General features: G+C 44.9%; 2 protein-coding genes across 3 annotated transcripts in view; both read left to right on the forward strand.

Annotated features, from left to right (window-relative positions):
- Nucleotides 1-27,791, forward strand: part of LOC140284746 (apolipoprotein D-like) — a 251,193-nt gene that overhangs the window by 162,718 nt on the left and 60,684 nt on the right. The gene's annotated exons all lie outside the window — the stretch shown is intronic.
- arhgap21a (Rho GTPase activating protein 21a) overlaps nucleotides 5,520-27,791 on the forward strand; it is a 77,072-nt gene continuing 54,800 nt past the window's right edge. The window contains exons 1-2 of one of the 2 annotated variants that reach the window (XM_072378712.1): nucleotides 5,520-5,902; nucleotides 6,535-6,761. In XM_072378712.1, the coding sequence (XP_072234813.1) occupies nucleotides 6,684-6,761 (78 nt within the window). In that variant the 5' untranslated portion in view covers nucleotides 5,520-5,902; nucleotides 6,535-6,683. Of the gene's footprint in view, nucleotides 5,903-6,534; nucleotides 6,762-12,781; nucleotides 13,287-27,791 lie in introns of those variants that run through there. The other variant, XM_072378711.1, reaches the window with a different exon arrangement.

The raw sequence follows: 27,791 nt of genomic DNA on the forward strand, positions 1-27,791 counted from the left end.
AAAAGCAGGATTTTACGGTTGTTGTTTTTTTTTTTTAAATGGAGCTCCTTTTAAACTTCTTTTTTTGCTTCCAATTAATGGTCATTTTCATTATGTAAGTTATCTCCATTGATTCCCTGAGTGTTCAGTTTGTAAAAACAGTGTCAGTAATGAAAAATGGTGCCATAAGTGCTCTAAACAGATACCAGTTGCCTGAGTCCGTCCAAGGTTAATCAGTAAATTAACCAGTGACAAACAAAATGTATAATGGTTGTGAAGCAAAAAGTACAATGTGCCTAGAGTACAAGAAAAGAATATACTTGGAAACACATACTGAGGCTGGAAGCTTTACAGAGCATTTCAAGGCTCAAAGGTTCAACACATTTTAAACACACACACACACATACATCCTAAGGTATTATATAGGTTTCGCTGCCATTGCTGGGTGACAAAGAAAGTCAATTGTGCCTATCAACAGAGGGACAAGAGCACGCTTCACTTTACAGCGTGCACTCGGGAGGTGTCATCATGTCGCTACACACTCTTGATTTTCAGTCACCTGAAACTCCAAACAGCCGCCACATCCCGTAACTGGAATGTATAAACACACAGATCTGCTATCAGCATGGGACACCACTTCTTGATTGGAATATTGTAGAAAAAATGGTAATAAGTCAGCTATCTTTAGAGGTCATCGCAACTTATAGCTGACACCTCGGACTAGCTTCTCTGCTCTGTGGTCAAGCCACCAATATAGGCAGTGATTCATCAAAGTGCATAGTCCTCATGGGTTTTATGGAGTAATTTCAACAAGTAAATATATAACTGAAGGTTTCTCTTGCATTTTATAAAAATGTCTCAAAGCCAAAGGTAATGGTCCGGCTCCAGCTTCAAGGCCTCTCTGGCTTAAATGACCTGATAAATGGGGTGCAATTTGGATGACATGAACGAATGCAAAGTTCTGAGAAGTTTTGAGCTCCCAGTTTACATGTTTACAATGCACTCAAATTTCAGTTCTTCAGCAGTAGACAAAATGTTTGCGAAACACCTAAATTCAGTCTTATTTCTAACTTGTTTGAGAGGTGAGATAAGAAGGAGGGGGGAAATGTATGTTTTTTAGGTATCTGTGCAGTCTGAGCCACAAAGACCTCCATTGTACCCACTGGCTGCAACCACATGTATCCTTATCATAAAACATCAGCACTTGGTGGTAGTTGTTAACTTATCCCAGCACTAATGCCCCCCACACTGCCCTGGGAACTCTCAGGCCATTGTCCTTCACCTTCATGCAGGGTTTGGTGAAAGCGAGAGGGGACAAAAAGCCTGGCAGATTTCTCATGCTGTAGCTTTGTAGAGCTCCGTCAAGGGAACAGAGGTTGGGCTACAGGTAAGCTGCCACCAGCACAAAAGGAACAAAACAGGGATTGTGCAGTTGAATGGCCACACATCTTTGCATTTGACATATGAAGCCGGTGGTTACAGACGGAGCAGTTGGATTCAATTTCACCTCAATGGAACAACCACTAAAGCATGTTTAATCTGCAGACTTTTTTTACCTAGTTTATCTGCTGTGTTGGGAGAGTGGAACATTTTGAAAATGATTCTGACGTGCTGTCTTGCTGAGAGTTAGCCTACACCATTTATACTTTCTTAAATCTGATTAATCTTTAAATGTAATACAGGTGGACTTTTACAGTGTCTCAACAGATATCAACACTGTGAAACATGTGCTTCCTTTTAATCTGATGCTAGAATAAGATTTCACAAAAGTTGGGACAAACCCACACAAGACTGTTATGGTTGTGGGTAAAAAAAACTGTTTTTCAAAGGTGAAGTTGGGTTCAACGCAAATAATTCAACAATTAATCAATTACATCTGTCGACGTAAAAACTGGAAATAATTTGGAGTAGATCATTTATGACGCATAAAGTAATTAAATGATTCGGAGAATCTGAGGAAATCTATGGACAAATGGACACTGAAGAATAATACTGAATAGCCATGATTTTCAGGTCATCAGGAGACTTTTTATTAAAGAGATACAAGTGTGTGGTGTGTGTTATATTCCCAGTTAAAAGAAGTGAATAAGAAAAAGCAAATGGAAAGGGTAAAATTCCACCAAAGCACCAAAAAGTTTATAAACTTGGCTATAAACTTTTTGGTTGAGTTTTTTTTTTCTGATTCAAAAAAGCCTTGATGTGCATCAAAGGGAACGAAGACAAATTCCGTCTGACTCTGCAAAGATTAAAATGAAGCGACTCACCAGCTGTTTCTGGTCTGGACTGAGCAACATCTTCCCAGATATGACATAATATATCAGATGAAGAGATGAAAGTAATCCCTGCAGAGTTCTGTCTCAATTTTGCTGTTGTTGATGTGCGGTTGTTATTTTTTGCTTCTGAATTACAGCTACAAAGTTTACGCGTTCTCCCTGTGCATGTGATGGTTTTCTCCGGGTACTCCAGCTTCCTTCCGCCATCCAAAAACATGCATGTTAGGTTAATTATAAATTGACCGGAGAAGTGAGTGTGCATGGTTGTTTGTCTCTCTGTCCGCCTTGTGATGGCCTGGCCACACGTCCAGGCTGTACCCTGCTTCTTGAAATACACCCCTTGACAAAGTTCAGTCTTCACCAGTAAGCTTACCCTCTATTCTCTTGACAGGTCCTGGAACAGCGATGTGCACAAGCAGGGAGCACTTGCTGCAATCTCACTGGGGCTCAGGGCCCTTATGCTCCAAGCCTACCACCAGTTGTCAGGCACATTTGGAGGGTCGGTCAACATCTGTCTCTCTTGTATTTCTGGTGGTCATGCCCCGTCACCATTGTCATACTTCATCAAGGTTAACATAATGAATCAGTATTGTATCTGTTAATTAGAGCTCACAATGATTGGCTGCTCAGTGTTGCGAATAAGAGCACAGGAAAGGAGGCGGCTGTGGGAAGCTATGATCTGTGCAGGCAGATTGTAGCTTGTACTCCCTGGCCGGCAGCTGGAAGTCATCCTTGTGGTGTTTTCAAGTGCAGTTTTGTTTGTCACATGCATCAACATGAGGAGATCAAGCATGTGGCCTCTCGACACCTCTGCTTCTTCACAGCAGTTTGGTGTTGAAGAGCCCTCACCGGACGTTGAAGAAGTCTCTTACTCTCAGTCTCAGGGGTGAGTTAATGTAAACTTGTAGCATAACAAGTGAATAAAATACACATTGGTATGAAAAGATGGAGGCTGTTTAGTCATCCGTGTACATGGGGTGACTATTTCATGGTGAGACTTTTATTTTACTTCAGATATAACAAATATGGTGCTGGTAGACATTTATTTACCTTTGGGCCAAGTCAGGTGTGACTTTTCTCCTGATTTATGAGCGGTCTTTATGAGCTGATCATGAGCTATAATGTCATATTTTGGTATATAAATTCCACCAAACTAATGTTTAACTAAGTTTTAGCATCCTGTCTTAAAGCTAGACATACTTGAAAACCTTTCAAGGTGGCCATCTGGAGTATTTGTTGCCACAAGAAACGGCCTCAACGTATACTGCTCCAGTGACGTATCTTGGTACACAAATAGAAAGAACATCCTCTGCAGAGTATGTCGTGTGTAATTTGTAACTTCTCTGGCCAGAGGACTGTTGTGTTTCATCCAGTCATCAAAGTCAATGCCAAATCCACTTATGCAACCTGGAGTAGGGAGTGAACCTCATCCTCTTAAACTCAAACTCAACCACAGCTTAAAGAGTGTCCTCAATGAGTTAGATACATATACGTTTGATGAATGCAGAGCTTGGATGATGAGTCTGTGTGTGAAGGACTCAGCATACAGAGCTGCACAGTCATTCCCACCTGTCCTAATCCTAAAGTTGCCCAGCTTTGAACTTGGGCTTCATGTGATGTCCTAATCCAGCCAAACATTTCTCTGCCACTAAAGAGCTTGTAATCTCTCCTCTGTTGAATGTCTGAGACGCATTCACTCTGCAGCTACACGTTTGGTAGAAAGGAATCAGTGAGAGTACTTAAATGGGCTTTCACAAAACTTCACTGGGAAGCTTTTCTCGCCGTTTAAAAAAAGCAAACATGGGCGACACGTACGCCTCAGACTGCAATAGTGTTGTGCACATGGGAGCCTGTACTGTTGCAATAAGGCAAAGTACTACATATAAAATGTTTTATAGGTGGTTTTCAGTAATTATCAAACAATAAACAGCTAAACTACTTTGCTAAGTTTTGCCTCTGATGCAGAATTGTCCCACTTCCATCAGTTTGAGTTCTCCATTATCTGGGTGAGAGAGCACCAGCTTTTTAGACAATAGCCCCTCTCTGAAACCGGGGAAACCTCGCCGCAGTATGAGGTTAGCAAACTCCTATTGTCCTACCGTCTATTGTGCTTTTGGAGTAGCCTGCAAACAGAACACTGTCAGGCTTTGTCTTTGTATGGATCAGCTGTGCAGCCCTGCTTTTTCATGCTCTGCCGGGTCCCATGTGGCTGCCATGTCCTACATGTCACCATAATAAAGTTAAACGCTCTGCTGTTACAGTTGATGGAAAAGCAAATATGTTTCACCGGTTAGGAAATTGGGGAACTCAGCAAATGTGCGTGTGGGCGTCAGGGCTTTTCCCTGAATGTTTACAAAAAATGTGCTCACTCCAAATGGTTCAAAAAGCTTACTGAGGGTATGTGGCAATGAAGTGAATTAGCTGTCGTGTAACTGTTTATTTAAGAGTATTGTGTGAAAATGCATTCATCTCTGTCAACGTCGTGCAAATCACGATGCATCAGTAGTACTGCTTGTAAGATTTACAAACTTACACAACAAAAAATACTAAACCTATGTTCAGCATTATATAGTAGATTAAAAGACAACATGTAGGCAAAATGTATCTAAATGCATTCTACATTTAGAAATATATATGTATGTATACATATATATGTGTGTATATGGCCACATAAGCAGCAGAATAATTGCACCATACTTTTGGGATGAGAGATTTGAATCAAAACAGCATATTCACAAAGAGAAAGATAATACTATATCTGATAATTAGAATTAGTAGACAGATAAAACAGAGTTAAAAGCAATCAAATATTAGGAAAGGTTCAGCACTAAGGGACAAATATTTAGAACAGTACATATCCTTCAAATTGAATGAAACATTTAAAGCAAACAAGACATGTATTGTGTTTTTATATTCTGCAAATAAACTCGAAATTAAAGCTATGAAATAAATGTAGTGGTGTAAAAAGTACATCCCAGTCTTAAAATGTTGGCGTAGCATGAAATGGAAATATTTTACAGAAGCTGAACGTCATAGAAAAAGCAATGGTCCTAAAGCAGCAAAGTAGCGCGAGTAAATAGTGGTTTTTAACCGGTGACCAGAATGAACCAGCTTCCACTCCTTATTATAATTGTTATGTAACAACGCCTCCAATTGGTCCGCACTTAAATTCCAAATTTAAACTGGCCGTCTGATTGGGCAGCGCCTTGGCGAGGGGGAAAGTGGAGGGGCGGAGCTCCAGCCGAGTAGACAGGGAGATTCGTCAATCTATGTTCATATTGTCGCGCCGCCAACCGGGACTACGTAGGAGTGCACGTTACTTTTTTTTTGTCTCTATTTGGAGAAATTTAGCATCGAATTGAAGCTCGGAAATGCGGGGACATGAATGAACACCGCGCGTTAATTTTTCGTCGCGTCTCGCTGACAGAGAAATGCACACTGAGGGGCGTTTACCGTGTATTTTTCAGTGTGTTTTTCCTAACAGGTAGTGAGCGTCAGCGGTCAGAAGGAGACTGAATATCCCGCTCTGCAACCTCTTGACAGCCTTTTAAACCCACCTTTGGATCGACGGACGCACCTTACTCCGAACCAAAATATGGACGGTTTTGTTTTTTCGGTCGTTTGGGGGCAGTTGTTTTAATTTATAACAGGTAGGTTTTGTTCGCAATTATGGCAACAACCTGTCGTCCGCCTTGTTAGCTCCTATGTGTGAGCAGCAGCTCGTGGTAACGGGCGGTATGTGCATTTAAATAAGAAAAATAACAGTGTTTTTCCCGCTTGTGTGCCATGCATGTTGCTCCTTGTGATGTGTCTTGATTCCTAATGGCTGTTATAGCGCTTTTACACTGCAGTCCTTACTGTAAAAGCCTCGTTGTGCACTTTCCCTCCCATAGAGCCACGAATCCCTGCTTTATTTCACACGCAAGTCTCCTGTTTACGACCTTGTGTGGAAATGGTTTTACAGAGGTGTCACCTGCCTGGCATGGTTTAATCCACGGTAACTAAACCATTAAAGAGCCTTGGCTGTGCACCTGCCATTATTGACCTGTCTGTTATTGTGCATGCTTTTCAATGACGGTCAAGTGTCAAGCCTCACCATCGGAATAGCACCCCTCTTTAGTCCTTTTTTTGTGGATTTTACTGTCATAATCCTGATCATATAGTTTCATAGTATAATGCATTAGAGATATTTGGAGGGTTGGCATTTTTCTCATGAATAATTAGAAGGGAAAGTTGTGTTTCATTGTTGCTAAACTGACTAATTTCCACATTTTTCCCGCAGATTTCAGTCTCTGACATGAAGCTGGAGGACGGTGTGGATTAGGATCTTTTTACTTTTTTTGTTTTTACTTCTCTTTATTCGGGGCTTCATCATCCTCACTTCAATGTGGGCTCTAAAGGACTTCTTCCCCCTCTGTGGTTTGATATGAAATGATGGCAGCACGTTGGAGTGATTCACCCCAGGACAATGAAGAGCACAAACTCCCAGCCGTTACTCCGTCTCACCAGGTAGGACTTTGCATAGACCGAAGTGCTTGTGCAGCAGCAGGACGGTGCCGGCTGCCTCTGGAGCTGCTCAGTTCTGTTTGTGTTCCACCGTTTTTTGACTGTAAGACACAGGATGTAATCTTTGACAGTTTTTGGCCGTGTGGCAGAGAGTTATAGCAGCCTGGCTCCTTATGGAAGATCTATATCTGACACAGTGCACGCTCTGTGCTTCTGCACTGGTGTGCAAAAGGCTTGCATGAGGATTCACTTGTTATAACGTGTTATAGCCGCCATGAAAACGCTGACTTTGCTTAACTTCATCAGGGCTGTTTCAAATGTTTTCTCGCTTTCAGAAAGCTTGTGACATGCCTCAGAAGTGCCGTGCACTCTGAGCTGGAAACGACGAATGAGCTAAGTGTTGCAGCACATCTGCCAGTGTTCGGGGTGATGGGGTTCATTTTCTTCCTCCCTGACAACTGTTTAAGTGCACAAAGAGAGTTTTATACTCACAGCGCTGATGTTACTGGGCTCTTTGTGGGTCTGCGTGCCAAACTATGAAAAATGGCATATTGTCAAGCTCATCCTTTTTCAGTAAGCGGTTACATCATCATAATCATCATTGCAGTCCAGCTCGGCTTGATGAATGTCATAACAGCAGTGCAGCGGTGGCATGCTTCGGATTAATCCACCATCAGAAAATGGCAACAGTGCCGTGTATGTGTGTGTGGCTGTAATCCTCTTATTGTAGCAGAACTAGCTAAGGATGAAGACATAAATCTTTGGTAAGGGGGGTAACTCAGCATCCTGACGGAGCTGGAGTTTATGAAGAAGTTAAAGACGAGCTCAACGCAGGTATCTGTTGTTGCTTTTTATTTAAATGCAAGCGGGATGAATGTTTATCAGAGGTATAGTTTTCTCTTTAGTCTTTTAGATTAGATTTTTGCTCACAGTGTTTCTCTGTTAGAGTCTACAAGACTGAAAAACCATAAAAGAAAACTTCCTCTTGACAGCGTGTGTGACGTAGATCTCACCGCCTTTATCAGTCCGCAAGCATCCGTCGGTATCAAGTAACCACAGTTATTTTAGATAACCGTCCTGCTTCTGTAGCTTGAAAGCAGCAAACAGAAGAAAATGTTGGGTTTTCATATTGTTTTTCCTCCTTTAATGGAAGTGATGCCCTTTTAATGATGCACCGTCTTCTTCTGAGGGCGTAGCATATCGCCCAGGTCCAGTTTTCTCTTTAAAAGCTGACAAAGTTTTGCTCTAAAAGGATTAAAAGGGTTTGGTGAATTGTTCGATCGTCAGTGGACTTAATGAATAATGTGTTTAAACAGGTTTTTAAGCATTGAATGTCTTCTTCTGCTGTCTGCAGTAGCAGGTGCTCTGAAGACCGGACCGTCAGCACCCAACATGAGGGAAACACGCTGTTTCTTAAAGTCACAACTATCTGAAACAACAAGGTTATTTTACCATCTTTGACCCGACCCGGGCAGTCAGCAGGACAGAGAGTAATCTGCCTCGATGTCTTGATCTCGTCTGTTTTTGTCGGCGGGTTTTCGCTGTCGTTCCAGGGCTTTGGTGTGAGACCTGAGGCTCGGTACACGTGTGTTTGCAAACTCATCTGAAGTGGGACTGAGCTGCGATCGAGCACTCACGTCGCACTCTAAAGCCAGATGTTAGCAGCTGGCAGTGAAGTTGTAAATCAGTCATTTGTATGACAAATAATCTTATAAGCCTTCCTTACATGGGGAGCTTGGACGGCGTGCGTCTGCAGTCAGTTTGCACATGGGAACCATGCACTCAGGCTTAACATCTCTCTGGCTGCTGTTAGTGTTGCAGTGGTGAGGCTGACCTCGTGTCCATCTCTGCAATCTAATAAATGCTTCCCGCAACAACACTTAAGTCTCGGTCTGCAGAGAACTAAGTCGACCACATCCTCAGAAGCTCTCAGCCGCTCAGATACGCCACAGCAGAAGCTTCTTTCCTGCTGAACCTCTCAGGTGACATTTGATTCTGTTTCCTTGTAACCCGTGGACCAGAATGACTGCCCACAACACTGACTCACCTGCACGTCAGCACGTTGTTTAGCCTTGTTTGCAGCCCGGGGGGGGGGATGCCTCCCACAGACAAACACAGATCTCACCCTGACTTTAAAGCTTCAATGCAGATGAACTGCTGTCCCCTCGGGGTCTATTGAGAGCTGAGACCGCAGGCGGGACGAGGCGTCCCTCTTCCTCTCCTCCTCCTGCTCCCCTCCATCATTGTGGCTCGCTAATGAGGGAAATTTTCAAGGGGTGTCTTCTTCTAAGACGACCCCTGCAGATACACCCCGGCCTGGAGCTGCCAAAAGCACGAGAGCAACGCCGTGGTAATTTAGGCACAGCTGCTGTGAATATTAAGAGAAAAACACCCCTTGTGTTCGATGCCAGCCTCTCTGTTTCTGTCTTCTTCACTCAACCTGCTGTCACACTCCAGCAGCTGAGGCCCTTCGATGTTTTGAGGAAAAAATGATAAATAAAAGATTTGCCTTTTTAGCGTGCTGTTAACATTGGGTGCTATCGATGTATTTGTACCTTTACGGGCTGAAACTGTGAGAGTGAAGCTTAAATAAGAAGTGTGTTCAAACTATAAGGACTCAAGGTAGCAGGGAAACTTTCCAGGACTACATCCCTCATTCATGTAGGAGGATGAGAGCAATGGCGGTCCCCAGAGCGATGCTCTCTGTGTTGCACTAAATATAGCCCCTCCTAACTCTATAAACCCCCTGCTCTTTTTTTTCCTCCCCTGTCCACATGCCTGCCTTTCACCCGTCCTCTATTCCCGCGTGTTTTCAGTGATGCTATATTTAACCCGTGGAAAGATGAATGTTGAGGGGAAAAAAAGAATCACTGTCTCTTTCTCCTTAATGTTGTTTAAAGCTGCAACTATGTGAGTGTCGGTCAGCACGGTATCATTTTAGGAGTCTGGGAATGTGCCGGTGGTCAGTTTGGGTCGTGTAAGAGCTTGTTTGCTTTTTCCATGGAAGCTAAGAAGAGCTAACGTGCTTTTTTTTCTTTTTACCACAGAAATGAAACATATCGAGAAGAGACAACTCAGTTTTCCAGTGTTAACCGCCAACCCTGCTTAGGTGCTTGATCTCATTTTTTAGAAGTTATTGTGCAAAAAACAAAGAGTACAGGGTCTCAAGAGGATAACGACACACACATTCAGCCTTTAGAGACACGGCAGCTCATCAGTCAAAGCAGAGACAGACTCATTTTGGTGTGAGAAGCTGTTCTGCCATATTCAACAAACAAGACATTGACCTGGATGTGACCAGACCGCTGTTTTAGCACAGAGCGAAGGTGTCACTGCACGCTCTCCCACCCAGATTGTCGCTCTGATGCCTGAATTGGATGGTGTGTTTTGTCATCTCGTTTCAGAACCAAACTTTGCCCGATTCCCTGATTTTATTTCCTCAGAAAAGACAGGAAATGTGAGCTTCTTGTTCTGGCTCTGAATCAAGGTCACCCAGAATACGTGTGTGTAAGTGTGTTATCTTTTCCTCACGTGGGGGGGGTGACGTCCGTGCTCGGCTCAGCTCCTCTGTGAGGCGCTTGCTGTCACGTACAGCCGCACGTTTAGATGGATGATTGACGGTTTTGATGTGTAGAGGGGGAAGGGGGGGGCAGGAAAATGGCTGAAAGTGTCAGCACAGACAAGAGTTCAGTCAGTGGAAAAATGCCCCCTCTTTTTTGGTCTCATCTCATGTTTTTTTTCTTTTTTTTGGTCATACGTTGGCTCAGTGTCACCATTTCTTCTGCTTGGATGCCCCCGACCCTCGTCAGATAAAGGGAGGACTGAGGGGCGATGCTGAGAGGTGTAGGTTTGAGGGGGAGAGGGTTTGGCAGACATGCAGAACAGAACCAGTCTAATGCTCAGAGAGCATGAGACGCTATCCATTACACATGCCCAAGGCGTCTCTGTCATCACTTGCCCGCTATCAGACGCCATCTTTAGCTTTAAGGCATGACATGGGTCATCTCTGCGTGTGTGTGTGAATCGGATAAGTCTTCAGTTTATCTGCAAAGCAAATTTCTCAAGGCAGCATTCACACTCTTCTTCCAGCCTGTCATATTTTGCACCCTGCAGCCTTCATAATCTACAGATGATGCAATGCACTGTGTCGTAGCTCATAGATAGCAAGTATTTAGACTAAGTTTACCCTGAAGACATTTAGTTTTTTGGTATTTAAAGCAGAAATATCAGCATGTGCAGTGGCACATTTGTTTTTTGATGAAGCCTTATGTAACACGACGTTATCACGACCCGTGTTAGTGTGGGCTTTGAGGTCTTGGCAGGAAACCACATTATTTCCTGCAAGTATCAGGATTGGAAATGAACAAGGGCACTCTGATGAAGGAAGGATTTCATGAATGGATGGCAGAAAAGTCACAGAATAGCAGAGCCAGCGTGTTTCCGGAGCGCCGGCCGTCTCCGATCGACTGTTGAAGCTGCTGCACTTGTTCCAGGCAAACATTGGGGATTACAGACTAACCTTACTTTAAATTTCTCTGTCTGACGTCGTGTGAACATCTTTAGAACACAACGTTTGCTCTGTGTGGTTGAGAATGGGAGGTTGTGTGGTACTGAGAGCGCCACGGGATCCATAACTCAGCATTGATTGGATTATGTGGGCTTCATCGTGGGGGCAGGGCGCATGCTTTTACTCTTTACTGGACTATTTCTGGCTTGTGATTGTAGGGGGCTTTTTTTTTGCAGCTGCATGCTGCTACGTGATGTCACAGTTGTTTACTGTGTGGATTGTTGTGCCTCACTGATGTAGCATTTCATGCTAACTCTTTCCATAAGAAGTACATGCTCGTTCACCCACTGCAGTGATTTAATGTGGGATGTGGAGTTAAACTGGAACTTTAAACTGGAACAAGAGGAGAGCAGTGAGGGATTGTGTCACATTGTGAGCTGCACAATATCAGTATCACAATGTCCACAACATTTGAAGATGTCAGCGAAGACAAACTCATCATGAAGCAACCTTCTCGTGTGTGTTGTGGGTCCTGGGGAGACCTGTCTGACCTTTCTGAGCAGACTGCGTGCATAGCCTCCTGACCCAACACGGTCTTGTGTCTGCATGATTACTCAAGCTGTCGAGCTTTGCTTTTTAGAACCGTGCACGTTGCAGTTTTACCGTCGCTGTTTGTTAACATCCCCATTTACTGGGCGTTCTGCAGCATTTTATAGTTTATAACTGCTGGTGCTGCACTTGATGTTGGATCTGCTGACAGCCGGAGAAAAAAAGACCAATAAAGTCCCATTCCAGGTTACTCCTTTCTGCTAATTACTGACGAGCTCGGTGCATCTCAAACAAAGCTGGTGAATGTCACAGTCTGGACCATCTGGATGCCAAACAGCATCAAAGGAAGGAACTATTTACTGGCATCCAGTAGTTTCCTAAGTTTGTCCCTCACATACTGAGTGACTGCTGACACACTGTCCGCTCTCAAAAGCTTGATTTCTTCGGGATCTCTCCGTGAGAAGAAGACTTCTGACATGGTGGTGGGGGCTGCTGTACTCCTCTTGCCTCTTGTTGTAGAGTGAGGAATTTAATAAATAAATCAGGCTTACTGCATTTCCGGCAAAGTGCAGAAAGAGTAAGGTTTGGACTTTGAGGCAGCACAATCGTCTTCTGTAGCTCGATGTAGGATGACCCGAAACCTTCTGAGGTTTTACAAGCTTTTAGTGTGAGACGGCGGAGGAAGGTGCAGATTAAGATGTTGACTGACATGTTTGAAGAGGCAGGAGTGAAGGGGTAAAATCTTCCCTGCATTGCGGCCTGATGCATGTTAATTTGGAGTGATCTCTTGCTGCAATCTCTGGCTGCCTCTGCCTGGTACCGCTGCAGAGACGAGCACCGGGAGGCACAGCCGGCTGGGAAGAGACACAGAGTGCACCAAAAAGAGGGTGGCTCACCGAAATGCAGAGGCAGATAACAGATGCCCCCTCCTCTGTCGTCTTTCATGCTTCTTTTTCACTGTTAGAATCTGCTGCGTAATCGTGGTGATGCTTCTCCCGCATGTCGACACCCAGGTGGATTTCTTTTCATTGCACCGGACCGCTGATAGCTCCTTCCTGCTGCTCCCCCCCGTTTCAGAAGGGCTTTTTTCATGTTATGTTTATGATAATCCCAGGAGCTTGCGTGGGGCATGAATCATTAACATACTGCTAATGAAGCGTGTCTGGGCTGACGGCCGCAGCTGACGGGACACCCGCTGGGCTCGCAGATGGGCGAGGAGGTGTACCCTTTGCTTTCTGATGACTCCGTCTCGCCTCCTCGCACTCTCCACTGAATCGAGGTGGCTTCAAGGAGCATTGCTGCCAGCGGGGTGCCACAGGGCACTGCAGGGCTCGCTACACTGAGCTGAAGGGCAGGTGTCCCGGCAGCTTGTATTTTTTCCAGTGCAAATGGCTCATCTTAAAGTTCTGGACTGTATGGTTAACAACAACTGGAGCCTGATCTGCGATCTGTACTGCGCCTGGAACAATCAGGTCGGTTTTACCTTAGATTTTCTTTTTGCATATGATTTATCATACTGAAAACAAGTCTGGAATTAGTCTCTTTCTGACACAGCTGACACAAACACAGGTTTTCAGACATAATTAACAGTACTGTGCAAAAGTCTCAAGCCACCAATCATATCGTTATAATTTGTTTCCAAGGAGCCAAACCTTGTTGTGATGTTTTAATGTGGTCTTGAGCATCAGTTCTCCTGGTTTGAAGGTCTTTCTTTGGGCGTTTGCTGCTTTTTCACTCGCTTTCAGTCCAGTCAAGAGGCTCGTAGCTCAAGGGATGAACCAGTGTTGTGTTGAACAGACAACCAGTTTTAAATTGTTTTTAAATTTAGGAACAGCCTGTCACAGTGACGCATCATTTGTTCCCAAAAGAAGAAGTTACAGGCCTAAGAGCATCTGAAAGTGATGTCCTTCAGAAAGAGGAAAAAATCCAGCAAAGACCTGACAGGACCTGAGAGATGCATCTGGACCTTCAGCTGATCCATCTACTGTTGGCCCAAGCCTCATCAGAAATGGTCTCCATGGAAGGGTGGCTGTCAAGAAGCCATTCTTAAGGAAGGGAAACAGGGAGAAAAGGCTGAGTTATGCCAAATGACACAAGAAGTGGACTGAAAATCAGTGGCAACAGGTCTTATGGAGGGATGAATCCTCCCCAGCTGCAGCTATCTTCTATTTTTAGAAATATATACAGAAATGAGTCCTGCAGATTTTGGTCACCTCCTCTCACCCTTCCTATGAGCTTGAACTCCTCTTTGCCCCTGTTGCACTCAGGAGTTCTCCAGGAAAGGCATCCCTGACATGTTGGGTATTAATAGCCAGCATTCATTCAGAAGTGCGGTGCGGAACAGGAGAGCGTGGACTGCTCGGCATGCTGACCTCTGAGTGTCCCTGCTTCTCCATACAGAGTGTGTCACGCAGCCTCGTGTGGCTCGATGCTCGACTCTGGTAAATAAACTTTCACGAAGGATATTTAGTTGCTTCATGGAGATAAAAGTGAAATCCTGGAACATTTTCAAATGCAAACGCATCCTGCAACAAGTGTAACTACGTCCAAGCTCGGAGCAATTCTTCAGCCCGAGGATGAATGTGATGCAGGATGTTTAAGGGTCAACGCTGTCAGAGAGGGATGTGAGGGTATGTTCTCCCTCATAAAGTTCTCTTTGTCACGTTATCTAGAATATGTCATTTTGTCTCCATATGCATAGAAGTCAGCTTGGCACCCTTACAAACACTTCACATCTCTGACATGCCTCTTTGGCTTTTTCTCTGGAAACTCACACAGACAACTCATTGTTTCACAATCCCCCCCCCCCTCTCTGTCTCTCTCGTTTTTCATTTCGCCATGGAATGCCTGATGTGAGGAGTAAAGAAGTCTTGCCGTGTTGAGCAATGTGGCAGCTCTGCTCTCTGGCTTGCCCCCTTCCCCTAATTTAATTTTAGCTGTGCTGAAAATTGTTTGCGTCCCAAACTGAACTGATGGGCCTCTGTTTCCAGAGAGCCGGTGCTGTCCGAGGCGCTGAAAACAGCCTTTGTGTGCCAGCAGCACGGCACCGAGGCCTCATGAAATATTTACAGGCCGACACCTGGTGCGAGATTGAGAGAGAGGAGCCAGGGAACCAACAACACTGCCACCGATAACCGTGTGGGTCCACTTCTGTTCAGATATGGGCTTTCTCAAGAACAACTATGCCTCATAATTCAAACAAATAATCACATGTATGACATGCAGACATGTTTTCGCTCTTCTTTGCCTGCTGTCAGTGCAGGTATTGATACATGAACATATGTTTTCCACCTTATTGGTAAAGGTAACAAGGTATTAAAACGTGAAAATAGCAGTTTCTCAGTTCTCTTTGTTTGTGCTTCCAACATTATTAGCGTTTACTTGGAGAGATAAAAACGTGTGCCATCATCCCCTTTTGTTAAGAAAAGACAGCATCTTCCACAGCTTTTTGTTATGATCCATTACAAAGCACTCGGGTTGCTGAAGAACTGGCTCTGCGAGACCATTGTCTGTCCCCATGATTAGAGTTTAGAGAAGGACCCCAATCGCTGCAGTAGACCTAGAGATAGCAGCATTTTACCCTATAAAAAGGCCTATAAGGCCTACAAGATACCTGCAAAGCTACTTTTGGTGTTAGTTCGACCTTCTGAAATAAAATCGAGCCGCTCCTCACCGGGCTAACAGTTAAGCGTCGAATCATCTCTGTACATGCTCTGAAATTCACGTACATTGAAGTGTACGAGTACATTAAAACAGCTGGATTCCCAGAAACGTGTCAACTGAAGCCGCTTATTTCCGGACCGTCGCTCTGCTCCAATAAAATCCTTAGTTTATAACCGCAGCATCATCTACTCACACAGTCCACAGCTTTGCAGCCTCATGCGCACCTCAGTCAATAACTCAATTCTAATTTAACTTAAGTCTAAGTTAAGTGGCCCAGCCGAGCTGTAACCGTAGCAACAGATTACCTCACCTCTTTCTAACTTTGTGTCTCTGCTTCGGACACGCAAAGAGACCATAACTGTAACCGTGCTTTGATGTGTAAAATTGGTTGTGATAATTTGCCCATAAGAGAGCCCAGAAGCACTGAAATAGATCAAAGATTGCATTATTTTTACTGTGATTGTTGTCTTTGTTGTGAGGAGTACGTGTGACATGGCGTTCGGGGGGTTAAACAGGAGAGTTTGTATGTCAGAGGGCGCGTTGTCACAACTATACACTGTCCTGAACCTCAAAAAGCAACCAGGATTAATAATTCATAGATGAGGAAAGTAATTATCCAAGGCTTCTGTCGCATGTGGGTGGGGGGACCCAGGGGACTCTAATTGGCCCACCTGCTCCCTGTCTCCGAGGGGTTGGTGGAGATGGCCGTCTGGGTGTAAGGGCGGTGTGTGTGTGTTTGTCCTCTCTTTGTTTGGATGCCTCTGGGTCTGAGCTTTTCACGTGGGGGGATGGCTTCCTCGCTGGTATGCTGACAGCGGTCTCAGCTGGACTTCCCTGCACTGATGGACCACGCCCAACACAGCGGGGAGGCTGCAGTTATTCTGTGTCAGCGCTGCCTCTGTTCACGAGGTTCTTGGTCTATAAAGTGTTCGTGCAAACTCTTCTTTTTCTGTCCATGTCCGGTGGATTTATGGATTCAGCTTTCAGTTTGAAGCTGTTTTAGAGTTTAAAATAGTAAGAGTGGATTAGTTGAATCCAGCTGACCTTTTGAGCTTCTTGTCCTGTTTTGGTCAGTGGTTTGGACCTCTGTTGTGTGTCAGTCCACTATCGGCTGTTTTTTCTTTCTGTCTATCTGTCCCTTTCTCTTCCATCTCCATTTCCCCTTTGTGGGCAGGAATTTGAGGCTGTTGGCTCGCACAATTGGGCTTTCATTAACATATGAAAGCAGCCGAGGGGCAGTGAGATGAGGCGGGAAAAAGGGAGGGAAGGAGGGTCATAAAACTTCCAAATCAGGCCCGAGCAGGCATCAGAACCTTAATCAGCCTCATGCAAGCTCATGTGCCTGTGTGGCGCAGATTAACATCAGACATCTTTTCATTCTTCAGCGTAAAAACAGCAGAGATATGTCTTCTCTTTGTTTCATTCTGAGACTTTCACGCGTGAACAATGCTCTGTTTTGCTTGGCAACTCAAACATTTACCAGTTTATCTTTTAATTTACTCGTCTTCAATCCAAGACGTCAAAACATTGATTGTTGTATTGACTGCTCCCTGCACACTTGTGTGTCTCAGGCATAGAATCAATCAATCAGTCTAAAGAACTGGCTTCACTGTCTTTAGATGTTGGTGTGATGGGTGAATCTAATAATACTGTGTTTACACGTACACGAGTGTTTCTGGTGTTTTTCAAAGGTTTTTATCGTCAAAAGAGACGTAATGACTTAGCTTCAAACAGTTAGCCTGCCAAGCTAATGGTCCACTGTGACTGTTTTATTGTGAGTGGCTGAGTTTTGGAGGTACAGGGATGTTAAAAGTGAAAAATAACTGAACAGCAGTGTCTCCAAGGCAGTGGTTTACCTGCAGAATGAAGTGTTTTTGCTCGGAAACAGGAAGTACTCGGCTGAGCTGGAGCCAACTCGAGGGCTGGGCGATTAATCGAAATTTGATTTTGATTTTGGCTTCTCACGATCATGAAAACACTGTAATCGAATAAAAAACGATTAATGTGCCGCTGCGCGGCAAATTACTGCGCTGTAAAAGCACAGTGAACGCACCTGTGTCGCCTGCAGCTGCAGCAGTGAGTTTGTGGATCAGTTGTGGAAAGAGCGATTGACAACATGGCAAAAGCTGCCTGAGTCTTTAGCTTTAACTTTTTTACTTCTTACTAATTTATTGTTTTTCTAAAAGTTGTATTTAAAGTTGAGTTTTGGTGGCGCAATAAACACTTTTTTTTTTTAAATCAGTGAATAATCGTGTTTATTAATCGTGATTTCTATATCAGACAAAATAATCGTGATTATTATTTTTTCCATAATCGTCCAGCGCGGCGGTGCTATGTGAGCTGGGCTTATCGGCTGGCCATAAACACGCTGAAACTTCTAAGGGATCCGAGATGAGCAACTAAAACAAAGATGTACAGACAACAGGGGCTTCCGGGGCTCCAAAGTGTATTTATTTGTTGTATTATAGGCATAGTGATATTGTAATGATTCGACTCATGAAGAAGAGTAGCTGTTTATTCTGGTTCTGTTTTAGGAGACATGGCAGATACCTCAGCCGATTAAAAGGGCGTAAACTCCTCATTGAATAGTCTAAGAATGGTTGTGTGGAAATCTGATCGTTTTGTTAGTTCCCCCCAGATGTTTTCATAAAAGTGAATGGAGACAGTTATGACAATCTCAAATAATTGCAATTACACGACTGTTAAATGAGACGGGCCTCTTGTCACGAGTAGAGCTTCTTCGGTTTGTGGGCGTCGTTTGGTGGAAGGAAAATAGTCAGAAGTACTTGGGTTGAGTCGGCATTAATCTTGAGTGAAGCAAAGCTGAATCTTACTGTATGAACAAGTATTTTGTACGTCTGTATTGTCTTGTTGAATGAAAGAAGAAAGATCTAACTGAAACAACAAGACTTTTATGAATCACTGCCATAAAAACTAATAAATAGCAAATGTTTAATAGGTTTTATGGTTGATTAAACTGGTAATTAGTAGAAAACGTTGTCATTCTAAGCGCTTTATTTACTTGAGTTGCTATATTTTTAGGTACTTAAACAGTTTGGGGGGTTAAGCATCACCCCTGCTCTTCCGCCTCCTGGCGGGTCCACTCACCCTCCCCCACGTGCATCTTCCTCCCCACTGGGAGCTCAAACAAAACTGAAAATATGAAATGCTTATCACCAAAATGGATGTAGATTTAATTCTCTTTCAGTCTGACTTTGACCTGGTTTGAAAAAGTGGTTGTTTGGGTCCAACGGTTCACAGAAAAGACTAAAATTGGACGTTTGCCGATCGATTGGGGCCTTAAGGCGGATATCTACAGAAATGACACAAAAAAAGAGCATGTTTATTTGACTTTTGATCAACCTTGCCTTTAACAATGTCAGAATAAATCAAAAAGAGGAGTACTTGTGTGGAAGCATAAAATCTGGACGCACTTAAGCGTGAAACCATGAAGTAATGCCTCCCACTGAGACCGGTTGGTATTTACACACATTTAACTCTCTGACACTGATTGTTTCTCTGTGCTTTAACATCCAAATATTTTCACAGGATCTTGTTACAAGCAGCACTCAGTGGAAACCTGAAAACACACCCGATGCATAAATCCGTAATTCGATTAGGAAAATGGTGGTCCAGACTGTGCCTTTTCTACTCATGGAGAAAAGCAAGATTTGCCCCTTTGCTGCATCAACGCTCCGGCGTTCAGCTGGCTGCGGCGCTTAGGTGGCTGCGGCGCTCAGCCGGCTGCGGCGTTCAGCTGGCTGCGGCGCTTAGGTGGCTGCGGCGATCAGCTGGCTGCGGCGTTCAGCTGGCTGCGGCGTTCAGCTGGCTGCGGCGCTTAGGTGGCTGCGGCGTTCAGCTGGCTGCGGCGTTTAGCTGGCTGCGGTGTTCAGCTGGCTGCGGCGTTCAGCTGGCTGCGGCGTTCAGCTGGCTGCGGCGTTCAGCTGGCTGCGGCGCTCAGCCGGCTGCGGCGTTCACCTGGCTGCGGCGCTCAGCTGGCTGCGGCGCTCACCTGGCTGCGGCGTTCAGCTGGCTGCGGCGTTCAGCTGGCTGCGGCGTTGAACTGGCTGCGGCGTTCAGCTGGCTGCGGCGCTCAGCTGGCTGCGGCGCTCAGCTGGCTGCGGCGCTTTAGCACGACTGCCCGTGGTCGTAAATTTCATCTCCGCAGTTGTAGTGAACAGAGTGCTGATTCACCTCACACTGCCACAGTCACCCCTCACTCCCCCGCCACTCGCAGCCACACAGGCTCATAATCCCGGTGACATATGTGCACGCTGCTGTTCTTCAGAGCAGAAAAGACTGCGGCCGTCTCCAGATGCTTTGGTTTGAATAAAAAAAACAAGAAACACCTCGTCCTTGGAGTGTAACCTTGGAAACACAGAAAAGGATGGCCCATGAAAACGACTCTCCTTTTCATCATTCTACCCCCCCCAAGAATGCTGTTCTCTTAAGCCAGATAAAGGGTCAGGGAGGGAGAAGTGAGTGCAGGTTGTGAATAAGAAGTAGCTGGATGCTGCTGAGTGAGCCCGGCCCTCGCTGGTGAAAAACAAGCTTGGAAAAGATGCAGCTCTCTTTGGTGCAATGCAGACGGGGCTGGTGGGGGCATCGCTGGTGGGTGGAGCTGTGCGAGCATGCATGTGGGATTGTTTTTGTTGGAAGGTGGCGTTTTGTTTTCATCCATAATTGTTTACACATTTCGCTCAACCCCCCCTTCAGGCTCTCTTGAGGTAATGTTTTAAAAAAAAAGCTGGTTGCTATAGTGATTTTCCTTTTAACTCATCATCTCATGCTTTTCTCATTGTTTGAATGCTCAAGCTGCATTTTAAACTACTCAGAGTGGTTACGTCATGCATGACGGTAAGTGGGTGGAGCAGAGCGGGGTTGAATAATCCCTCTGCAGAGCCCTGACAGGGAATCTATAGATCACTGGTGTGTGTCGGGCACCCTCTCCAGCCCTGCTCCAGCCCTCTCTCAGCTATCGGGGCAGAACAATCATCTCACCTTTCTAAGATGGATTGACTTTGGGAAAATAGTTCTCTTCAATTATTGGTTAAAAAAGCTGAAATATAAACCTCTGTCCTCTCAGCTCTGAAATGTTTTCCTGTTCTCCTCATACAGCCTGTAAGCATCACAGGAAAAAGGCGGCAACTGGCTGCCTGCTTGCAGCCAGAGCGTGTGATTGGCCGGACCTCATTGTGATAACGATGCCCTCTGTCCCCCGTCAGGCAGCCTGCGTGCGCAGCTTTGTTCTCGCGCTGATGGTTGCATTAACATTCAGAGCACGTCCACACCTATGGTCCTCTGACAGCATGACAGAGATGAGCTGATTTATAAATCAGCGGTGATGAATTGCAAGCAAAACCAAGTTGACAGTGTCAGAGGTGAGGTCAGCAGAGGAAGACGGGGCCCGCATACGTCTCCGTTTGTCCCTGGAACTGAATTCCACTTCCATTTTCTGCTTTTACAAGACAAACGACATCCATCTGTTTTCCTTTTATTTCTTAAAGGCGTTTTTGCATGCCAGAGCGAGTGGCTCACTGGCTGATCCAGTAAGCAGCCAGTTACTGTGGCGATGGAGAATGCACTGGACACGCCCTCTTTGTGCGTGATTATCAAACCATCCGACATGGACGGACGAAAGAGCCTGAAGAAGTTGGTGTGAAGTGTGGCTTTTACGCTTCCAGCTGTGCCCAGGTGTGCTCATCGTGGCCTGGAGACTTGCTGTGTGTTGTTCCTCCTTCACAGTCTCTGACACGTTCACCAACTGACTTCTCTGTGCTGTTTCTTCATGTGGATAATTCACTTATTTTGTGCTGTCAGCTCAGAGAAGCTGTGAGGAATTCAGATGAAGGAGCTACGCTCATTTTCAACCCTCAAAAATAAATCATAGTGGCTTGTATGAACGCTCTATGAAATGCATCTCACCCCTTCTCCCTTTGGATTCAGACATTTTTATTCCACTTTAACTCCATTTTCTCAACCCAGTAGTGTCCGTGTTGTTCCGTATCATTGCATCCACTGTGGCTGGTCAGTGTATCCTGCTGCTGATCAGCTGTGACTCAAACGTCTGCCGGCTACAAAACAGTGAAAATGATTTAAAAGCACAAGTCCCGACGGACTCAGCTAAGAACCATTTTAAAACTTAGATGTTAAAGAATAGTTTTCTGAGATTTCTGATCACTTTAGTGTTGTAGACACATATGGAGCTGACAAGGATGCTAAACTCAGAGCAGAACCCTTTAATGGTATTTTTCTTGAATTTTGTACTGTCATTTCTCAGTGAAATTGTTCCATTTTTGGGGTCCATGTGCAGATTTTCCGTTCTCACTGTTTAGCTGCAGGATTCACACAAGCTAATGTTATTTTCATTTCCTTTACACAACCATTTAATGAAATGTTTGCTAACCTAACGGGTGGAATATGTGTCTGCAGGCTGTAAATTGAACTGGATGTTGCTGTGCAACACCAAGCTGGGTCACAGTTTTGTATTCACTGCAGCTGTTTGTTTTACGAAGACAAACAAAACGGATGCATTTTTCACATTTCTCACAAGAGTAAAAGAATCTGTTGACATCCCATGTGTCGGTGTCCAGAAAGGCTAAAAACACCTGCTGCTTCATCCCTGCTTTGTGCAGATGTGCAGATATGTTCCCTGTTGCACCACATTTTGAGTCAAATTCAACACTGTGTACGAATGGAACGGAAAAAGCAACAAAATCATCCAGGACGAAAAAACAAACATCCAAACAGTTACGGAAAGAGAACAGGCAGCCAGATGGTCTGAGAAAAGGCTCCATTAGTGAGAACACGGCTTGAATGGGCTTTTATTAGCCAAACTGAATTATACAGCCACATAGCAGGATGCTACACTTCAACCTGCAGCCTTTCTGATCACTTTGATTGATAAATTGTGACAGAGGGGGTCAGTTTTGTCACTCAGTGCAGGATTCAGCGCAGCTCATAGAAAGAATTCGGCCCTCGCCGCACGATACTCCTCTGGAAGCTTTTTGGTGCAATCTTGGTTGTGTGGTTTTTTCCTTCTCTCTCATCTTTTTATTATTCAATTAAGCAGTAAAACACATGTTAGGTCTAATATTAACCGCCTGGGCGAGCCCCTGTTGGGACGACAGCAGCGAAGATCGACTGCGGGCTCTTATGTCGTGAGCCGGGGTGAGATTCTCCGCCTGGTTTGAATTTGACCAAGGTGATGCTGCGCAACGGGTGCAGCTCGTAAATAGTTTGGTTTGGAGGGTGCAACTGCAGATATCCAGGTTGGATGAGGAGCAGATGGCTTGTTAGGAGATGTTTTAGCCTTTCTGTTGCTGTTGTGTAGAGTCTAATAAGGTCAGGCAGAGCTGTGATTCAGGTGCTCCAGTGCTCCCATTCAGCCAACCCAGCCGTCCCAGCGGAGGCATCCATCAGCCTAACTCGGGGCCATTTATTCTCAGATTTGATTGATCGCTGTTGACTGCCACTAATGGACACGTGGCTCCGTGCAGACATGTGATCCAACGACGACACAGAGCACGCAGAGTATCACATACGCATTGCAGACATTTACACACCTCTCAGACACACTTATTCTGGGCCTTTCCACGGCTTCAACATTCCACTGGCCGTATCTCACCGAAGGCCCCAACTGTTTTTAATCAGCTGGGTCACGAGGCGCTCCAGATGGGCCTCAGCGTTGGGTGGGACTGCCGTGGTCGTGGAGGAGGAGGAGGAGGAGGAGGGGGCTCCAGCGCGTAATAGTCAACATATTTGTGCCTCCTCTCCTCTCTTCTCAGCATCCCCTCCCGCCCTGTATTGCGTCACCCTCCTCAGAGACCTGTGTTGGACAGCACTGCGCTGCACTAGCCTGGCGATTCAGCTCATGTGTTTCTAAGACTCCCACTTTTCCAGCATTTTTACTAGCGAACATTTTCCATCGTCAGCCTGCCGACTCCGGGTGTTTTGAAAGGAGCACTGTGTGCTTTTGGAGACCCTCATCACAGGATGTGCTTTTACAGTCTGAGGAAAGATGTAGGTGTACATTGTAACTGAGTATTACAGCCTATTACATTCAGTTCACTGAGTACAAAATGTCTTGATCATGCAATTGTTGGCAGGGAGACATAATATGTGCAGAATATGCCAGAAAGGTCTTTAGCCCAGTTTGTAGTGACCTAATCAAAGTAGGAGTAAAACCTTTTGGATGTAGCGTCTCCAGTTGGAGAAAAGGAGATGTGTAAGTACTCCAGTGTTAGATCATGATATCAGGTGTAACAGTCACTTTCCTCCTTATTCATATAGTCTAAACAGCATGTGCATGTGCTGGGTAAGATCATCCTTTAAGTTGTTTAACCACAACAATAGCTGGTCTCTGTCAGCATGTAATTTCTCTTTCATTGATTTGCCCAGTGTTCAGTCTTGCTTTGACTGTGTTTACAGCCGTTACCTGGATACTGTAGGACTAATCTTCCCTTTCCTGTCTCCGTTCATCACCTCTCCCCCTTAATGTTGAGGTTTCACATTACAGGGGCTGACGTTGCCTCATTCTCATCATTGGACCGTTGGGATACGACTCACACAGCCTGGGTGAAGGTCACAACACAATCGTGTTACAGGAAACTTCTGGGATGGTCTCAGATGGATTGTTCCTCAAAGCTCAGTCCCATCAGAGGTCGTTCCTGTCCTCGCACTGAAAGCATGGTTTACATTTTCGAAATGTGACGTGTTTTTAAGCTCGGGAGCTGCCCGAGGATGCACGCCCGCAGGCTGCAAGAACAAAGAGTCACAGCTAAGAGAAGAGGAGCTCAGATTCTAGTCTGAGGAAGTGTTGCTAAATGATAAGTTCATGCTGAATCAACAAAGCTGCATAGCTGGAGTTTAACTATGGGATTAAACAAGGAAGTCATGTTCGTATGGAGGGACAGAGTAATAACATAAGCAACTAATCACTTTAAGTTGTTATTAACACATTATTTGATTGCTTACAGTGTTTTTTCCCTGCAGGCCAAGCCTGTATTTTAGGATGAAATGAGACTTTCTATGAATGAGACCATTTTATTTAACTTTTCATCAAGGTGTCGTGACAGATCTCTTTCTTTTTTGGTGTCTTTTTTATAAACAACATCGTGCCAAATGAGCATCATGTGATATGATTCAACATGCAAATATGGATTACATGAAAACGTGCGTGAAACAGAACGATCAGCCTTCTGTCTTAATTTCTCTCAAACATCTCTCTCTCTGTAGAAGCAAAATCACCAGACTGAAGGCCTTATGCAGCAGAGCAGGGCTCCAGAGTGACTGCTGGAACTATTCCTGACATAGTGTGACAACAGAGCTGTCCGTGGGATTGACTGAGTGAGGTTTGCTCAGTTTAGCAGCTGATCCTGTATCTCTTAGAAGGATTAAAGAGGTTGCACCAATAGGATAGACGCTGGGTATCCTTTGACCTCTGCACTGTTGCTTAAAGTTGTCTGTGACGGCACAGTTATCAGGCCGTCCTGTGCTCACCTGCAGTCTTATCCTCACACTCAGTATGACCATGTCAGTTTATGTTGTCATGGTTCTAAACCAAGGAACTAAGGCATTTAATCACAGCTTTCACAATGAAGGGGGTGTGTGACACCCACCTGATCTGATTCAGTGCTATATGACACAGTGTGAAGAGCCACTGCCTTCATCTGTTTAAGTCACTCCTAACCCTTGACCTGTAGCCTTTAGCTTGAAACCTAATTCCATTAAGAAAGTCAATATTTTCCACCAGTTTTCTGTTTAGTCTCATCATGAATGAAAATCACGTAAAATGTCTCCTGCAGGTTTGAATAGAAATCACTCGCTGAGGAGCAGATTACAGATTGAATGCTTTTTAATGCAGGTGATCTTGCTCAGCACCACTTGGATCACTCGCTTCTTCTCTACAGCAGCACGGACATACTCTCCCAACCCCCCCCATGAGCAAGCGGCAGTCAGTGGGGTTTGCTGGTGGAACCATCTGGCCTTCAATCTGGGCTTGCAGGAGCACCAACAGCCCTCTCCTTTCCCTTTTACAGTTACATGTGAGGTGACACATTTTCCACATCCCAACACAAACAACAGATCCTGCACGACAGCGATGGACACGTTTGGTTCAGATGGTGATCATTTGTATTGTTGGGCAGTTTTCTGATGTTCCTGAGCTTTGATTCCCTCTCTCTTTGTTTTCTTTTGATGGAGGCGGTCTCGTTGGCGAGAAACAGAGTGTTTTGTTTGGATATGTGCAAATATGGAATGTGTTTGGTTATTTTCGCAGTCAGAAGCGCTTCCTTGGGAAGGGAAATGATTAGCACTGCGGAGATGATAACGCTCACAAGCACATTCATCAATATTTCTGCAGCAGTGGGGGTATTAATAGGTGTTTTAAGCTTCTGCCTCCTGTAAAACATGCTGTGTGTTGGGTTTTTTTGACTGAAGGCCGCACCCTCAAGTCTCGTTGCTGGTTTTAGCTCGTAGTCCACTTTGCATGAGCAGATTTAACTGGTGATGAGCTGGTGGGTGACACTGGTCAAACAGGTCAGCAGCCATCACGTCCAGCTGAAATCCTCAGAGGCGCTGTGTCAACCTCCCCTCAAATGACTCGGATGTTTGGCAGTCTTTGGTGGACATGCGTCGATAAAGACAACCTCGTCACAATATGGAAACAAGTGTATGAGACAGACAGTTTAAAAAGGATAGAAAAGCAGATTTCTCTCGAGTTTCGGTCGTTGGAGACAAGCTGAGCAGGGACCAACTGCATGCAAATAGATCACTGTGGTGACGCAATTTTGATGTGAAATGCTCCGTAGCTCAGCCAAACCTGCAAGAGAACGGTTTGTTAGGTAAGGTAGCTGCACGTTGCATTGCTGGAAGTTCTGGCCTTTAGAAACATGCTGTTAGCCTTCAGATAACAGTGTCGGAGCACAACTGGAGCTCTCCTGCTGGGTTATCTGCAGACTGATGTCTGATACCTGCCCGGTGTAATTACACCCAGTGTAGAATCAGACCAGGCTGGATCTGTTCAGCATCTCTACACGAGAACTGGATCGATGTGACTCAAACAGAAGTACAGGTTAAAGTTCATTCTATTGTTGTTATTTACATGCAAGCTTGGTCTATTTCTCCCATGTTTTATCCTCATCTTGTGAGATAAATGTTCCTTATCGTGTATTTTCCATTCAACCATCTTGTGCTGGCGATTCTTCGTTCACGACACGTTCGAGGTGTGTCATAGTGAAATCCCCCTGCCAAACTGTACTATTGTTTCCAACATGGCTGCACTATTTTAAGGAGAAAGTAGGTGTTTTTCTGATTTCTGTTCACTTGCAGAAGGTTTGCATGCAGAACAAAGTGTGGAGTAGCGCCCTGCGCAGCACTGGTTTCCTCATCCCGCTGCATTTCTGACAAACTTTGAGAATTTAATGCCCGCACAGTCATAGAAATGCATTGATTTTGTGTCTTCTCCCGTCCCGCAGGAGAAAACACATCATTTTATAGGCTGTTAATGAAGAGATTCATGGGGTTGTTTGTGTCGTTTTCCTTTTCCTCGCCTCTTAACGCACTGGTCAGGAATAGCGCTCCTATTTCATTGTTTTCATTTAGTTTTTAATGAAGTAAAGGCTGTTTCATATCCTTTCCACATCATTTGTTGATATCCTGTCACTAGGCTACATCCCGATCCCGCCTCATCCCGCTGCAGCAAAGTTCATACCTCCTGCGACATTTGAGTTGGGCCCCGGCGGGACCCAATCCCAATGCAGCGGTGTAGCCAGACCTACAGTCTCCTGGAGCGAGTTGATTTTAATCTGTTTAAAGACATTTCTACGAAGCACATGACGACTGGGGGCGATGTTAAAGATAACAGCAGTTTGATTTAAGGTGCAACCTTTTTAGAGTCAGCCCATTCTTGCTCCTTTAGCTTGTTTTTGTGGTTAGCAGCCGCGCTCACAGTGTTGACCGTAACAAAACAAGAAAACTACACATGCATAGCGTGTTTAAGTGTTGGGTGTGTATGATGATGAAATTAGTCAGAAATCATTCTGTGAAGTGGTTCCTCTAAAGGGTTACTCATTAGTCAAGTTGGACTCATTTACTCCAGATTAAGAAAACACAGACGGCCCCTCAGAGGACTGATTCGTCAGCCCTGAGGTTTCGGGGTCTCAGCCCCTCAGGACAAACATGGGAGGAAAACATTCCAATGAATAATGGTTGAGGCGCTGCGGGCAGAGAGGTGAAGAGCTAAATAGTCTTTTCTTCGGCTCATCTGGCCCACGTCCTTATTACATAACTGGGTTTTGTTGGACAGGCTCACA

This window comes from Leuresthes tenuis, unplaced genomic scaffold, assembly GCF_036924035.1.
Source record: "Leuresthes tenuis unplaced genomic scaffold, fLeuTen1.0.hap1 SCAF_24, whole genome shotgun sequence".
NCBI classification, from domain to species: Eukaryota; Metazoa; Chordata; class Actinopteri; order Atheriniformes; family Atherinopsidae; genus Leuresthes; species Leuresthes tenuis.